This window comes from Saccopteryx leptura, chromosome 5 (genome assembly GCF_036850995.1).
Source record: "Saccopteryx leptura isolate mSacLep1 chromosome 5, mSacLep1_pri_phased_curated, whole genome shotgun sequence".
NCBI classification, from domain to species: domain Eukaryota; kingdom Metazoa; phylum Chordata; class Mammalia; order Chiroptera; family Emballonuridae; genus Saccopteryx; species Saccopteryx leptura.
This window is the reverse complement of record NC_089507.1, coordinates 3026823-3044238: the sequence shown is the minus strand read 5'-3', so window position 1 is coordinate 3044238 and position 17416 is coordinate 3026823. Positions and strand designations below refer to the sequence as shown.

General features: G+C 59.1%; 1 protein-coding gene across 1 annotated transcript in view; it reads left to right on the top strand.

The window, feature by feature from the left end:
* The window catches only part of SORCS2 (sortilin related VPS10 domain containing receptor 2), a 352373-nt gene that overhangs the window by 326253 nt on the left and 8704 nt on the right, over positions 1-17416 (top strand). The window contains exons 6-10 of the mRNA XM_066385291.1: positions 4526-4590; positions 7588-7706; positions 8577-8666; positions 14558-14737; positions 17109-17255. Coding sequence (XP_066241388.1) covers positions 4526-4590; positions 7588-7706; positions 8577-8666; positions 14558-14737; positions 17109-17255 — 601 coding nt within the window. The remainder of the gene's footprint in view (positions 1-4525; positions 4591-7587; positions 7707-8576; positions 8667-14557; positions 14738-17108; positions 17256-17416) is intronic.

Here is a 17416-nt window from a genome sequence, read left to right as displayed (position 1 = left end):
CCGTGACCCAGTCTGTTTCCCCCGGGCCACACGTGCCCGTGGCCCAGTTCTTTTCCCCCGGGCCACACGCCCTCGGCCCAGTCCGTTTCCCCTGGACCATACGTGCCGTGACCCAGTCCGTTTCCCCCGGGCCACATGTGCCTGTGCCTAGTCCATTTCAGCAGCAGGGCTGGTTCCTTGCGTGTGTTCCCGTGGGGGTCCCTCTGCGAGCTTTTGGAGCCACGTCCTAGCCTCAGGGCACCGGCTGGGGGAGTCTCGGGCTCAGGAATCGTTTGTCGGGTGGAGGCGTGAGGCGCATAGAGGACAAGTACCGGCCGGGGTCAGGGCAGCAGGACGCAGGCAGCGGGCCGGCTCAGGGCCCACACTCCCCCGCCAGCTGCACCGTCCACCCTGCTGTGTGGCCGCCTGTGGGGATGCCCACGTTCTTTCTCCCAAGCTGTTCTTCCTTGTACACACACACGGCTCCACATGCGTGTCCCTGCTAATCGTGGCAAGGAGCTAGTTCCCTGAGTCATGGCCACAGGCTGAAGGGAGCCTTTGTCCTCTGGAAGATGGGCCCCCAGTGTGCGGTCCTCTCGCTGGGGGCACAAGTGGTGGCCTTCTCTCCACATGGCCGCCCACGGGAGGGCCAGTTCCCTCCTCGGAACCGGAGCCATGCCATCAATCACTGGCCTTGTCACTGATGTCCGCTGCTGCCCCAAGGCGGGAGGCAGGAGGCTGGAGGGGGCGGGGAGGGGGTTCCTGAATGGGGGTGTCCTGGGGCAGTGGTGGAGCTGCCGGCTCCGTCTCGGTGGGTCCAGGCCCAGCCCTGCACAGTCCGGGCTCACAGGAGACCGCTCTGGCCAAGAGAGAACCCCGCCCGCAGACGCCGAAAGGTAAATTGGCATCGGTTCAAGCACGTGACTGTCTCGGCCAATTACGTTATTTCTCACATTGTTCCGGGTTGTTACGTGTGAGATAATCACACAGGAGGACACTTGGCTACTGGGCCTGTCGCTCCCAGAATGAGGTGACGGCGGTGATGGGCCCGTTGTCAGCGGTGAAGATTGCTGTTGTGACAGCATTTTCCAGGCGCTCTTTGTCCTCAAGCTGGCAGTAGGAACCGCTGAAGACCCATGTCCTCGCTGACGCCCGGGCTCAGGACTGTCCTGAGACACTCAACAACTGAGCTCCTCAGAGTGGCCCTGTGGGGCCTCGCAGGAGGGCAGCCCTGGTGTGGGGACACACTGTTCTGGGCTCTCCATGACCCGGTTAGTGTCCTGGTGGCCCCGGAAACACGGCCACAATAACGGCTGCCACGTTGTGAATCCTGACCATCCACTGGGCACCAGTCTCAGGGTCTGAAGGCCTTGTCTGCGGAACCCACACAGCGGTCTGCTGTCTTCCCCCTCGTTACAGAGCGGGAAACTGAGGCCCGGAGTGGCCAGGATGGCTGTCCTGAGTCACGCTGCCTGGAAGCAGCGGCCCCGAGCTGTGGCCGCCTCTGCCTGTGGCCGGTGGCTGGTGGCCATGCGGCCGGTCACTCTGCTGGGCATCTGGCCGCCAGCACTAACCCAGGTGCATCTGTGTCCGCTGCTGCACGCGGCTTGACCTCACCCGGGACCCCCGCCTCATCCGTGTCCGCTGCTGCACGCGGCTTGACCTCACCCGGGACCCCCGCCTCATCCGTGTCCGCTGCTGCACGCGGCTTGACCTCACCCGGGACCCCCCCCTCATCCGTGTCCGCTGCTGCACTCGACTTGACCTCACCTGGGACCCCCCCCCCCTCATCCGTGTCCGCTGCTGCACTCGGCTTGACCTCACCTGGGACCCCCCCGTCATCCGTGTCCGCTGCTGCACTCAGCTTGACCTCACCTGGGACCCCCCCCTCATCCGTGTCCGCTGCTGCACTCGGCTTGACCTCACTTGGGACCCCCCCCTCATCCATGTCCGCTGCTGCACGCGGCTTGACCTCACCCGGGACCGCTCCCTCAGCCTTGCTTCTCCCCTGCAGCAGAGCTGCCCGGCGGGGGCCACTCGGCAGGGCTGCTGCCGTGGACGGGCAGAGGGCGGGGGCAGGAGGGAGGCCGCCTGCTCCAGGCTGGGCCGTCTGCCTTTTGTGCGTTAGCAGAACCGTTTGCATCAGGGCTGCTCTTAGCATCCAGTGGAATCAAAAAATCAATCCTTTCAGCTCCCAAAGCACTTGACTCCAGGGGTCTGCTTGTCTGTGGGTCACCTCACGTGACTGCTGTTTCTAAGCAGTATCCGGAGCCAGACCCGGGACCTTCCCCAGGGGCCACCTTTGGGGACCTAGAGGCAGGAAGGTGCAGGAGCCAGCGATGACACTCGTCGTGTCCTGCGGGAGCCAGGCTCTGTCTGGGCTGCTGTAAATGCAGAGTCTGTCTTCCCAGCCCAGGAGCGAGGGTCTCCGGGGCGGGGCCGTGCCTCGGGCCCATGGTGCCTCCCCGCCTGGCCCAGGGCCCGGTGAGGACATGCTGGGCAGTAGCTGATGGGGGAGCAGAGCCTGAGGGGCTGGGTGGGGGACAGAGAGAATGAGTGAGTCCATGAGTGAGTGAGTGGGCGAAGGAAGGGGTGAGTGACCAGGCTGTGGCCATCACCAGACGTTCCGGCTGACGGATTGTCAGACCAGAATTCCATCTGCCCAGCCGAGGACTGTCAGGGCTCCTGGCAAAAGGAACAAGGACCCTCTTTGTTCAGAAAAAGAGAGAGAACCACAGGCAGGGGATTCCCTTCCAGGGAGCTCACAAACGGTCTATTCACAAAAGCCCAAATCAACACTTCAGCTCACAACGGAGACTGTCAACCGGGGGGTCAGAGTGGCTGGCGCTGGAGCCCACAGGGCCCACCGTGCACACGGCAGGGCTCCCAACCCGTTCCCTCCGCGGAGCATCTGCTGGCCCGTGGCCCTCCGGCCCACTTAACAGAATTTCCCCGTCCGCTGGGGCCACCGGGTCCCGGAGGAGGTGGCCCCTTAGGAGGCAGGTTGAAGAGTGAAGGGGGCCCACTCCGCCAGGTGTCCGCGGTGGAGGAGGGGCCGTGGGCAGTGGGTGTGCCCTCGGGACATCGCCTGACCTGCCGGTCGCTGTGGTGCCGTGCTGCAGGAAAGACAGCATGCCACTTTGGGGCTCTGAGTGACTGCAAGAAGTGACCTCTGCGTCCTGACCCTCAGTGTGCTCTGGGGCAAAGTCAGTGCTCTGCACGGGTCAGTGTCCCCCTGGGAGGGATTGGTCCCATCGGCTCGAATGCTACTGCAGTGAAAGCTCTGAGCTCACCAGTCGCCCATGTCAGCGCTCAGGAGAAGGCGGAGTCGGTAGAGGTTGTAAAGGGAGCCGTCATTGTCGTAGAGACAACAGCAGGAGACAGACTGGTTGACACCCGACCCGCAGAACCCGGGAAGTCCGGACCAGGTCTTCACTGGGATTCCCTCCTGTACTCCCCTCTCGGGGGGTGCCAGGCCCTGTGCCGGCTGGTGCTGGGGTCAGCGCTGACGCAGTTGGCTTGTCGCTGGCCCCCTGGACGACACGGTGGAGCGGCGGCCCTACAGCGTACCCTCTGTCCTCTCCTGTCGGGCCTCCTCAAGGCGCCGTCGGCAGCCACAGTGCCCACGGTTCCAAGCGTGCCTGCGCCCCTTGACCAGCATGGTCACAGGGGGGCCAGCAGCCGAGAGCAGTGCCTTCCCGGGGCACGCTGTGACGGGTGGGAGGCCGGGAGCCGTGGGGTCAGGGTCCCCGTGGGAAGTCTGGCTCTGCTGCCTACGGCGCTGGACCTTGGGGCAGTCACTTTGCTCCTCTGAGCCTTCGTTTCTTATTGTGCAAAATCAGGGAGCTGTTTCCAGGCCAGACCTGCCCCTGCCTCCTAAGAACATTTGATCATTAAAAAAAAAAAAAAAGACAAAACACACACAACACAGGAAGTCGTTTGTAAAAAAAGAACATCTCCCAGAGCCTGACAAGGCGGTGGTGACTCAGTGAATAGAGAGTCGGACTGGGACGCGGAGGACCCAGGTTCAAGACCCCGAGGTTGCCAGCTTGAGGGCAGGCTCATCTGGTTTGAGCAAAGCTCACCAGCTCGGACCCAAGGTTGCTGGCTCGAGCAAGGGGTCTCTCGGTCTGCTGAAGGCCCGCGGTCAAGGCACGTATGAGAAAGCAATCAATGAACAACTAAGGTGTTGCAATGAAAAACTGATGATTGATGTTTCTCATCTCTCTCTGTTCCTGTCTGTCTGTCCCTGTCTATCCCTCTCTCTGACTCTCTCTCTGTCTCTGTAAAAAAAGACCGTCTCCCAGAAAGGGGATTAGAGATAGAAGATCGCTGAGCAAGCCCTGGGCCCTGCCAGGTGGAGACCCTGGCTACCTCCCAGGAGCGGTAGGGCCTTAGAGAGGTCTGTGGCCTCTGACCCACAGAGTGAGAGTGGCCTGAGACCCGGGAGGCCCGGTGGCCGCAGGGGCGCAGGACATTGATGCCGGTGCCGCGATGGGCTCGGGGACCCCATTCGCGATGCCAACCTGAGCCCGTTCTTTCCCAGGGCTGTATCTGGAGTGGACACCAATCTTGACATGATCCACATGGAAACCCAGGACCTTGGAGGAGGTAAGCGGGGAGGAAGGTGCACACAGCCGGCTGTCCTTAAGTGTCCTCGACAGCTGGCCCTGCACAGCCAGCGTCACTGTGGCACGAGGTGGCATCGTTCCCGACGGGCTTGTTTCCCCGCTGGACGGGAGTCTGTAAAGAGGGCAGTCTGTACTGGTTCCTGAGCACTGTGTCCGCTCGTCCTGTCCCTGTCCCCAGAGCTTGCTGAGTGCTAGGGTAGGGGGCTCCGGTGACTTCCCCTGTCAGTGAGGCAAGGGGCTTCATGCCCTGCTGGGGGCTCAGAGGTGGACAAGAAAGCCCTGCCCCCTGCCTGGCGAGGGACAGCAGACACAGTCGGCCATGATGCAAGGCGGGGACTTGTGTGGACTTGTGTGCACCACCCAGGCACCTGTCCCTGCTCTGATGATATTCCCCTGCAGACACCGGGGGCACCAAGCCTCCTCCTGCCGTTTCTCTTCCAGTGGAGACCTGGGTGGGTTCACACTTAACAGCGGGCGCTGCCCTGCGTGAGCAGCGGCTCCCTGGATAGGACGAGCTCTGTGTGTGTGTGGGGGGGGGGGGTAGACTCAGAGCCAGGCAGCCAGAGTCCTGGCCGGGACAGAGGCCCCTGTGTCAGCTCTCAGCCCGCCCCCTGCTGGCCGCGTGAGCCTGGGCACGCGAGCTCCCCGTCCCGCACCTCAGTCCCTCTGCCTGTGAAGTGGGCCCGTACCCGTGTCGTGCTCAGCTCTGGAACATCACGCGTGAGTACTCGGGGGAAGGAAGCTGCTGCTGGGTCCCGACCCTCAGCCTGTCCTGGACCCGTGGCTGTCGGTCCATCTGCTGAGCCCCGGAGCAGCAGCGGGTGTGGGTCCGTGAGAGCCCGGTGCCCACACCCCTTCCCAGCACCAGGGGCAGAAACTGCACGCTGGCACCTTGAGAACGGCCGCAGTGGCTGTTTCCAGCACAGAAATGGGCGAGTGCCGTAACTCAGGGCTCATCCCCACCGTACAAGCCCTCGGCACCATGGGAGGGGGCTTCTGCCGGCCCTGTGGGCAGCTGGCCTGGGACGCAGAGGGCCTGAGGTGGGTGAGTGACTGCATGAAGGAATGAGTGAGTGACCTGCCACCTTTGAGCCTGGCCCAGGCTGGTCCCCCCTGCACATCCAGCCAGGCGAGCCCTCGGCAGAACGGTCGTTCTTGGCCACAGGGAGTGACCTGGCCATTTAAAGGGGAAGTGGGCGCGGTGCAGGAGGCAGTGGCTGTGGCATGGGTGTGGCTGACCACGTGCCTGATGTGCCGCTGTGTCACGGGACCCCCGACTACTCCCCCGAGGCAGGTACTCAGACCCATCGACAGTGGAGGAGCTGAGACTGAGGTTGCCCTGCTGGTGCAGGAAGGTGTGGGTTCCCCTGGCCCCAAGCCCGGCCCGTCAGCACTCTTCCTGTGCCTGGCCACCCAGGACCGCGAGCAGGATGTGCCCCTAAAGGCGCTGGCGGTGCCAGGCACCCATGCCAGACCCCACTGTGGTCCCTGTGGCTGAATCCCACCCCTGTCCCACAAGCTGAAAAGAAGAGCTTCCCAGGCATGTAGGCTCCAAAGCCTCCGTTCCACTTTGAGGGGGCTGCCACCCTGGAGAACAGGGCGGGAAGGAAAACCAGCAGCCTGCACGTTCAGTGTGCTCAGCTGTGAACACGTGACGGGGAGCAAGCCTCTGTCGGAAGTTAGGGGAAAAGGGACACTCAAGTCCCGCTCTGTTCCAGCAGGAGAGACTCCGGGAGGTGGGTGGGGTCCATGCTGCAGTGGGTGCTGTGGGCACCCACCGTGGCCCTGTGCCGTTCCTTCTGTGGGTGACCGCACGTGCCCAGGGCAAGCTGGTGGGATGGGGGGATGTGTGAGGGCCTCCCGCCCACCGTCCCTTTGGGTTAGTGTGAGGTCCCTCTCCAGACAGACAGATCCCGGTGTCTGTGGGTGTGCAGGCGTGGCCCGTGCCCGTCACTAAAGCCGGAGTGAAGGGTGGCCCGGGGCAGCGAGCAGACGTGGGTAATGTCCTGTGTTCATGTCACAGCCCTTACCCGCTGGGCTCTGTCCCGTGTTCATGTCGCAGCCCTTACCTGCTGGGCTCTGTCCCGTGTTCATGTCGCAGCTCTTACCTGCTGGGCTCTGTCCCGTGTTCATGTCGCAGCTCTTACCTGCTGGGCTCTGTCCCGTGTTCATGTCGCAGCTCTTACCTGCTGGGCTCTGTCCCGTGTTCATGTCGCAGCCCTTACCCGCTGGGCTCTGTCCCGTGTTCATGTCGCAGCTCTTACCCGCTGGGCTCTGTCCCGTGTTCATGTCGCAGCTCTTACCCGCTGGGCTCTGTCCCGTGTTCATGTCGCAGCTCTTACCCGCTGGGCTCTGTCCCGTGTTCATGTCGCAGCTCTTACCCGCTGGGCTCTGTCCCGTGTTCATGTCGCAGCTCTTACCCGCTGGGCTCTGTCCCGTGTTCATGTCGCAGCCCTTACCTGCTGGGCTCTGTCCCGTGTTCATGTCACAGCCCTTACCTGCTGGGCTCTAGACCAGGGTCAGCGAACCCGTCCATTCGAGGGCCAGCTGGTGAATGTTTTTCAGCTTGCGAGCCGTATGGTCACTGCCACACGTCCAACTGTCACTATGAAAGTGGCCGTCGGCTGCGCCTCCGCGCCCAGGCACGGTGTTTCTTTAGGGAAGGCTGGTGGCAGCCGGACACCGTCCTTTATAGGCGGGGCGCCTGACTTCTCCCCCAGCCTTGGTCTCCTCACCTGTGAGATGGGAACACAGGTAGCTTCCTGAGGGTTCAAGAGCCCGTGGCCCAGCGCCTCCCCACACAGCAGCAGGTGTGACCACAGGGCAAGCCCCTCAACATCCCAGCCCACCAGCAGACCCGCAGCAGTGGTGCCGGTGGGCAGACGGGGCCCAGGGCCACTTGGCGCTCAGTGTGCCGGGGCGGACTCTGAGTGTCAGGGGTTCCACGCGCGCCATGACCGGCTCTCCCTTCCGGCAGGTTTTCGGTATGTCACCTGCCACATCCACAACTGCTCCAACGAAACGCTGACAGAGCGCTTCCCCGGGCCCATTGACCACAGATCTCTGATCGTGCAGGACGATTACATCTTTCTGAAGGTACCGTGGCTTCCGGGGCTCTCGGGAACTGGCACCAGGGGCCGCGGAGTAGGCGCCGTTCTAGGGGAAATGGAATCACTCAGACAGGAGGCAGTAAAGCGGCTACTTGACTCTCAAGTGCTACTTCATTCACGGTTTCCCCACCGCTGTGGCCCTGTCTGCAGGGCCCCCCACACGGCCCCGCAAAGCCGGAGCCCTGGTGCAGGGTGCTGCCCGCTCTTCCTGCCTTGCGCCAACCAGGAGCCGCCCACAGCGCGGGGGCCCCGGCCCACACCCGTTTTGCTCCAGTTGGTTTTGGTGACTTTGGAACTGATAGAGACATCTCTCTCTGGTCATTGCCCTTGGCTAGCAGACACCAGCTGTCCACAGCCTAGCGACCAGGACCCAACTGCCTGTACACCCAGATACTCAGGTCATAGCTGGGACCGCCCTCCAAAACCATGTGGTCTGACCATTCAGAAACTTCAGTAAACGGTTGGTCATACCCGTTCTTGATTACTTCTACTGACGAGGAGCTCGGCCCTTCCAAAACAATCCTTCCTATCCCCTCTCCTGGGTAGCTCAAATCCTGGAATGTTCGTCCCACGTTGTTCCGTAACTCAGGTGCAGGGAAACACGGTGTTGATAGATCAGGAGGAAAGAGATCAATTCTAACTGACGGCAGTGGAAGAGGGCTTCTTAGAGGAGGGGCTTTTGGTCTGGGGCTTTGAAGGATGAATAGGAGTATGTCTGTTTCAGGCAGAGCAGGTGTCAGCAAGGTCAAAGAGCCTTATTTTCGCAAGCTGAATACAAGGTGTAGTTTTTCATTCATGGGACTATGGCTTGAAAAGAAGCCTAGACCCTCAGCAACATGTGTCTCCCTCCGGTTAGGCGACCTCAACCAACCACACCAAATACTACGTCTCCTATCGTCGCAATGAGTTTGTCCCGATGAAGCTTCCGAAGTACGCACTGCCTAAGGTAAGAGTCGCTTCCTTCTCCTACCTGGCCCTGTGGTCGCATCCTGAGTCTGCACTCACTCGTGGTTGCAGTAGGACTCCTGTACAGATGTGTGGTGGCCCCCAGGTTAGGATGGACAGGAGCTGGTGTGGTGAGGCTTCCTCCAACTGCTGTTCCCGCCCACCTGCTGCTGCGACCCCGCCCACCCAATGAGGCCCCACCTACCTGCCACTGCGGCCCCGCCCACCCCCCCCAAGGCCCTGCCCACCCACTGCTGCGACCCCGCCCACCCAATGAGGCTCTGCCCACCCGTCGCTGCGGCCCCCACCTACCCAATGAGGCCCCACCCGCCCGCCGCTGCGGCCTCATGGGTGCCCGGCTTAGTCCTATCTCAGGGCCTCTGCCCTCCTCTTCCCTCGGCTGGTCTGTCCTGCACATGCAATGTTTCAGGAGGAACGTCACTTACCAGGGACCCTCCAGGCTGGTCCAGGCCCCCTCGTTTTCTGCTTGCTCCCCCCCCTTTTCCTTCCTAGCACCCAGGGTGCTAAGGACGCCCTTTGTCTGGCTCCTGCTTTCAGTTAGAGATCCGAGAGATGGGGGCAGTTTCTGTGTCGTTAACCTTTGCTACCCGACTGTGTGGTATGGTGCCTGGCGCATAGTAGGTGCTCAGTTAATGCTACTTCCATCCTCTTGCCTGAGCAGATAAACATGGAGGACCCAAGGGGGACCCAGACCCTGCTGCTAGCCCTGCCTCAGGACTGAACTCCACAGCCCCTCCCTGCTGATAAGTTATTTCCATTCTACAAGGGAGGTGATTGAAGTTCAGAGGCTGAGCTACCTGTCTGAGGGTGCACAGCCAGTTAGAAACCGAAGCAGGGCTCAGACCCAAGTCTGGGTGAGTCTGAAACCAGCCCCCTGCCACTGCCACCTCCCCCTCAGAGGCAGTGGGATGGCCCACTCTGCAGCTCTCCAGTTTGTGTGCATAACTTAGAGGCACGGAACGCTGCACCCCTCCCCTCTGCACCTAGTTACTGAGCCAGTGCAAGCTGGGAACTGAGGCTGCGGCTGTGAATCAGATACCCCAGTTTCCAGCTCTCCTGGGGTTTCCAGAGAGGAAGCAGGTGGAAAAGTCAAGTTGCAAACAGATGTATAAAATAATGGCAAGTTGTGAAGGGAGAGAGAGGCAGACACAGATAGAGGGTGTGGTGCTTCCCCAAGGGGGCAATTTCATCTAAAACCCTAAGGTGGGGGGGGGGTGAGCTGTTCAGGTGGCAGAGAGTGCATGTGCAAAGGCCCTGGGGCAGGAGAGAACCTGGCTGGAAGGCAGAGAGCAGGGATGGGTGAGGAGATAGAGGCTCTGGACCCAGCAAGCCCTTAAAGCCCAAAGACACATGAGTTCCCGCGCTGGGCTCTGTCAGACCCCGCCTGAGCCAGAAATGGGAAAAATAGTCATGGATTTTTAAAACTGTTTTAAAACTTCTCTTTTAAAAAAAGAAAGGAAATGAAAAAGGGGGGAAAGGAAATTAAAGTAAAGAAAGAAAAGGGTGAGCTTAATCCATTACCTCCAGGCTTGGCCAAGATAGTAAAAGCTAATGGTTTCATTCAGGGCAATTGCCTTGGTGTTCCTGGTGGGTGGGGGTGGGGGCTCTTCGGCTTCTGAGAAGCTTTTTCACCACCTCTGGGGGCTGAAGCATCAGTGTCCTGTGTCCTGGACGCTTAGTCCTGGTTTGGGTCAGGTGGATGCTAGGGTCCCTTCCTGCTCCCATTGGGATCTGGACAGGGGGACTGCGCCCATCTCCTGGAACAGGGTGGTCAGGTCAGCAGCCAGGCCATTTCTAAGGGTGTTCTAAGGAGCCCACCGCCAACAGGCACGACCTCGGTGACCTTCAGTGTGGGCGGCACCAGCCTGGACCTCAGTGTCCTCATCGGCACGGGACAGGCCAGTGTGTGTCTCTCCAAGTCCTTGGTGGGCTTTGCGGGAAGGGTCACAGCGCAGGCCCCTGGCGTCCTGCCTCAGCTGCTGGCTTCCTTTGTCCCCATTTCTGAGGAAATGAGGGTCACAGAACTGAACTCGAGGCTATGATGAAAGATAGGGCCCCCACGTCGTAAGTAGTGACAGAAATGAGCGTTTCTATATGCCCCGCACTTCATTCAATTTCAGGGGAAGATGAGGGACCCGTTCAGATCTGTACACATGTGTATCATGAGCACTGGGACTAAGTGTCCACGCTGGGAGGTCCACGTCCAGGACCCAGTGACGGACCACTGAGGATGACGGCAGAATCAGTGTGTTGTCAGGGAACGCGCCCACCCCCACCGGAGCCCTGCGGGGTCCTCGAGACCACAGAGGCTGTGCTAAGAGCCCTGTGCCAGCCAGAGAGAGGGGCCTCCTTCCTCCTCACCAAATTCCAGGGAGAGCCAGGGCCCTGGGTTTTGCCACCAGCAACATGGAGGACCAACTAATTGAATTTTCTAATCAGATTTTGTTCTTTTTACGGTGAATTTGTAAGTCCTGCCTGTGTCTGCCTCCTAAACCAGCCCCATCCTTTTTCCCCTTTAATTGCCTGAGTAACATCAGGGAAACAGTGGGCATCAGAGCAGAGGGGACCTGCCCCCAGCCTCCCTCCCCTCCCCCTCCCTTCCCCTTCCCCCCATCCATGTCCCTGTTCAGTTTTCCTTATAGCAGCCCTCTGGCCACAGGCCAAAGCGACTTTCATGTCAGCTGACTGAGAGCAGGCGCTGGGCTTTTCACATGACAATGTAGCATGCAAACTTGCCAGAAGGATACACGATACCCACTTTAAGTGGCTACGGAGCCTCCCACCGGAGGGGAGGAGGAATCATCGTACCTGCAGCTGAGCCGAACTCCCAGTGCTCGGAGAGCTGGGTTGTTTCCATTTCCCGTAATTACAAACAGGGCCGCAATGCCTGCAATTGTGCCTGCAGGAATTTCCTTTTTATTTTCTCAAGTCATAGCTTATGAGGAACTTCCGGACACAGGATGTCAAGTATTCGTGTAGTTTCGTTCCTTTGGAGAAGGGTCCCACCTGGCCACCAGCGGAGTTAGCCTAGACCGCTTAGAACACACGTCGATGGGTTTTGTGTTGTACCTTTTCTTTTTTTAATTTTTCTTCTTTAAAAGGTAAAAGTGGTACCCTTCTGCTTGCTGCTTTAATTCACCTATCTGTGAAAACTATAAAGGGTGAACAGTTTTTATCATACGTACCAGTAGCCTTTGGTCGGATTATTTACTTGTAGTGATTTAAAATACACACACACACACACACACACACACACACACACACACACACACACACACATATACTCACATTTTCTAACAGAAAAACAGGTAAGTAAAGGCTGTAAACAGATGACCAAAGAGGAGGGAGTCTCAGATAGCTATCAGTTATGTAAAAAAAAAAAATCATAAGCGTACAGTAAATGCAAATTCGCTTTACATGTTCCTTTATGTGTAATGAGTGTATACAAAGTAAGATAAAATCCATAGAGCCTGAGGGTAAAGGTAGACGTGACATTGGGGACGATGGTGGTGACAGAGGGCGCTGGAGTCCCTCTTCTCACTGAGACGGCAGCTGCAGGACAGACTCTGTCTGACGGGACTATGTAGGAACTCTGCAGTCTAATCGAGAGGTAGCAGCTCTCGGAGGAATGTGGACGGTCAATCAGGTTGATGTCCACAATTGCAGCTCTGACCACAGTAGCAGCAGCTACCCATGCCCCTCCCCCAGCCCTGGGGCAGGCAGCTGTGCACATGTTCCCAGCTTGCAGGAGCCCAGAGTGGACACAAGGACCTTGTTGTCCAAATATTGGGAGTCTGTGCTCTGATTCTTGATGGCTGCTTTTGGTCATGACGGGGAGCAGACGTCTGCCTGGCAGTCGTTATAGTAACCACCACTGATGGAAGCACCTTCCTTCAAAGGGATTTAAAGGGCCAAGTCCTGTTTCACCCACTTTATTTTCCAGTTTTTTTCCCCCTTTTGGGAGTCAGATATTTAAGGCTAGGACATGCAAAAGCTACCATATACATGGAAGAATCTAGAAAGTCAACATGTGTCTGTGGCCATATCTCCCTGAATGCACCTGACCCTGTCTGGTCTCGGAAGCTAGGAAGTCACCATGTATGCCCAGGGACCAGTGCAGGTTCGGAAAAGACCATAGAAGAACCTAAGTGTACACCTCAGGTTGATCCCTGGTACAGAGACAGCCTACAACAATAAAAAATAAAAAAAAACAGAAACAAAGAAACAAAAGCAAACCCTGGAGAGTGAGGGAGGGTATGATTTGCACAATTCCTGCATTATTATATTTAACGTTCAGCGCTCAACAACAACAAAAATCATACAAAAAATGTGATCCATTTGAAGGGAAAAAAATAAACCGACAGAAATTGTCCCAGAAAAAGAGCCCCTGGCAGACCTACTAGACAAGGACTTGAATACCACTGTCTTAAGATGCTCAGAGAACTGAGGAAAAATGTGGAGGGAGCCAAGAAAACAACGTGTGAGCAAAATGGAAATATCAGTAGTAATAGGTAATACAGAAGGGAACCAAGAAGAAACTCTGGTGATAAGAAAAGAATAATAGTTGAAATGGAAAATTCACTAGAGCGATTCAAAAGCAGATCTGGACAGAAGAAAGAATCAGAGAACTTGAAAAAAAGAACAATTAAAATGATTGAGTCAGGCTTGACCTGTGGTGGCACAGTGGATAAAGCATCGACCTGGAACGCTGAGGTCGCCAGTTCGAAACCCTGGGCTTGCCTGGTCAAGGCACGTATGAGAAACAACTACTATGAGTTGGTGCCTCTCACTTCTCCCCCCCTTCTCTCTCCCTCTCTCTGATATCAATAAGTAAAATCTTAAAATTTTTTTTAAATTATTGAGTCTGAGGAACAGAAGAAAAGATTGAATAAAAATGAACACCATCTAAGAGGCCTGAGAGAGAAACATCCAGTGGACCAGCATACTCATTGTGGGAGTTCCAGAGGAGAAGAGAGAGAGAAAGGGGCATAGAGACTTTTTTTTAATGGTCAAAAACTTCCCCAAAATTGATGAAAGACACAAATATAAATATCTAAAAGGGTGGTAAACCTCAAATAGTATAAACACAAACTGAGGCTGGGGGCCTGGGCCTTTGCTGTTCCACCCCCTGCTCCCACAGTGCCCCAGGCTGCCTGCCACCTGCCGCTCACCACCCAGTGGGGCTGAGGGCGGGGGGACCCATGGCTGTGACCCTGCCCGCAGCGTGGGCAGGCGCAGAGCGGGCAGTGACGATGTTCCCGAATGTGAGTGAGACCGCAGTGAATTCACTCGCTCCTCTCGCCCAGTGGGTGTCCCCAGAGCAGAGCCACCGCCCGCGGCACTGCATGGGACCCACACCGAGAACAGTGCCTGGCTCACAGTGGGCGCCCGGGAGCCCGAGCTGAATGGATGAGCCAACAGATCACTGGCTTGACCCTCAGGATGGGAACAGGGTCAGTGGGGACACCCACCCCACTTCCCCGAGGGGAACATCTGGGGGTGTGCTCTGACAATCTGGGGTGCAGGGAGGAGTCCTCCCTGCTGCAAGGATGGTGGGCAGACAGCCTGGCTGGAGCCGGGAAGAGGGCGCCTCACCGTGCCACACCTTGTGCCCGGCCATTCCTCCTACAGCCCCGTGTGGAGGGTCAGACTGTCGCCCCATTGTTAAGGTGGGAAGGTGGAGGCCCAGGCCGGTGACAGAACTCATCAAGATCACAGGGCTCAGAGAGAGGAGCCAGGGTGACCGAGGCCAGCAGGACTCTGTGGCTGATGCCCCAGGCCCAAGGCTGCCCCCCCAGGGGGCAGGCTTCACTCTCCCCTACTGGCCCCCAGTCCCCTCTAACCCTGTGCTGTCCCCACCATGTCCCCCAGGACCTGCAGATCATCAGCACGGACGAGAACCAGGTGTTTGTGGCGGTTCAGGAGTGGTACCAGACGGACACCTACAACCTGTACCAGTCGGACCCGCGTGGCGTGCACTACGCACTGGTGCTGGAGGATGTGCGCAGCTCCCGGCAGGCCGAGGAGAACGTGATCATCGACATCCTGGAGGTGGGACCCGGGCCCCTGCCCCACTGCCTGCGACCTCCCCTCCCCCCTCCCCTCCCTCCTCTCTGCCCCTTCCCCTGCCTCCCTCCCCTCCCCCCTCCTCACCTTCCTACCCCTCCCCTCTCCCCCCTCCCCCTCCGCACCTTTCTATCCCTTCCCTCTCCCTCCTCCCCCCCACACCTTCCTATCCTTCCCCTCTCCTCCCTCCCCCTGATCCCCTAATGCACTCTCTCTCTCCGGGTTCTGCAAGTATTTCGTGGAGGATCAAATGCTTTGGGCTTTGCAGGCTGAGAGGATACATTGTAGGTACTTCGAGAGCAAAAGACCAGACTCGTTCTAGTTGGTGGAATATGAAATACCATGAGTACCGTTCTTGTCACGTGGGTCTACTAACGGGAAGAATGGAATTCACTGGGGGAGATGACATTTTGCTGACCTGGGGCTCAGTGTTAGTGGTTCCTCTTCTATGGACCGGACGGGACCGCATGGGATCACTTGTGAAGCCATTCCTGGCTCCCTCATCCTGCTCAAAGCCCCGCCCGGGCCGGGTTTGGCCCAAGGGACCGAGGTGGCGACCCCCACTCCGTTGCAGGCCCTACCTCTCACCTTCCCTCTCTCCCTCTCCGTCTCTGCCTCGCCCCTGCCTCCTCGTCCCAGCCCCTCTGTCTGGTGTCTGCCCGGCTCTTTGTCACTCTCTCTGTCTCCCCCCACCCTGGCCCCTTCAGCTCCCCTCTCTCCTCTTGGTAAACACGGAGCCCGGAACCGGGACCTCCCAGCACGTGGCTCCCGTAGCTCCTGGGACGTAGCCATTGGACGGGCTGAGTGGAGACCCAAAGAGAGACGTCCACATCCAACCCCAGACCCTGACCCTGTGACCTTATTTGGAGATAGGGTCTTTGTGCTCTCGTGGAGGGAGCGATCTGGAGACCAGAGCCTATGGTAAGGGTCAGAAGAGGAGACACAGACACAGGGAGAGGCCCCGGGAAGGCGGAGACAGAGGCTGGAGTGATGCAGCCACAAGCCAAGGCATGCCGGCGGCCGCCAGGAGAAGGAAGAGGCAGGAAGGACCCCCACCCCCAGCCCACCCCGGGGCCTCCAGAGGGAGCACGGTGCCTCCCGCACCTGGATTTTGGACTCTGGCTTCCAGAACTGTGGGAGAGGAAACCTCTGCTCTGTCGGCCACTGTGTCTGTGGTGATGGGTCACAGGGCAGTGCTATGTGCCCAGTGATTCTGGAAGCCGCTGATGGACGGGTCAGGCCCAGCCTGGGCAGGCAGCTCATGTCTGCGTCTCTCCGAGTGGGCCCCGAGGGACCCGTGTTCTTGACCGCAGTGTTTTCACGGAGACCAGCTGGGACACGAGCTCATGATGACCGAATGAATGAAGCACATGCCTGTTTGTGCAGCAGCCAGACCAACCCCGGATGGGCAGCGCCCCCTCCACGGACCTTCCCCTCCGCGTCACCGGGGTGTGCTCCCCACGTGACAGGCCCTCCGCAGCCTGTGCCTCGGGGACAGGGGGACAGCGACCCCCGAGACCTGTGGGGATTCGGCGCGTGCACGAAGCTTCCCTTCCCCTGCCAGCCACGGAGAAGACACCGGCCACCATGCTGTTACCGTAACCCCGAGTCCGATGCTTGGCTGTTCGGCCACGGGCCGGTTCTGACACTGTCGGGACCGCCGTGTTCTCAGGGAGGTGCAGGAAACGGTTGTCCTTGTGGAGCCAGGAGGTCGGACTACAGAAAGTGGCTGACACGTGACCGTTTCTTCTGTGCCAGCTTAGTGACCGATGTGGGACGTGTCCGGGTCCCTGCCGTGGGCCCCTCGGGGAGGGGGCAAGGCTGTCCTTGAGCACTGAAGGCAGAATGCGCCCGCCCAGGGCAGGCTGGGGCGGACGCGGACCCGTCCCTGCTACGCGGCATTTTAAGCTGCAGGGGTGTCGGAGGAAAGCTGAAAGCAGTTGCACTGGTCGAGGCCCCGTGGGTCCATGGGAGGGAGCCAGGCAAGAGGCGTGTGGAGCAGGAGCTCTGCCCAGAGATGGGCGGCCGTGAGGCACAGGCGTGTCGGGGACCGGGCTCTGCTCTCTGTCCGGCAGCCGGTGTCTGGACCTGGGGGGACAGCTCAGTGTCGCAGAAAGCACTCGGCTCCGGGGTCAGACACACCCGGCTTCCTGTCAGAGGCCTGGGGGTTCCTGTCCCCCTGAGCCCCACGTGTCTCCTGAGTGTGGGGCCCACCCCTGTTCTCGGGCTGTCGTTGGGGTGAACAGGCTGTGTGTGCTGAGATCTTAGCAAGGGGCTCGGGCCCGGCCCACGGCCCACGGCTGGTCGTGAGGGCTCCAGAGGGGTTTCTAACGACCCTCTTGTGTTTCTGCCTCAGGTCGAGGGGGTGAAAGGAGTCTTCCTGGCGAACCAGAAAGTCGATGGGAAGGTGGTGACGCGTATAACCTACAACAAGGGCCGCGACTGGGACTACTTGCGGCCACCCAGTGTGGACATGAACGGGAAGCCCACCAACTGTGACCCCGTAAGTGTCCCTGCTGCCGTTTCTCTCTCTCTCTCTCTCCAACACACACACACACACACACACACACACAAAACACACCTGCAGCCACCCAGTGTGGACATGAACGGGAAGCCCACCAGCTGTGACCCCTTAAGTGTCCCTGCTGCCGTCTCTCTCTCTCT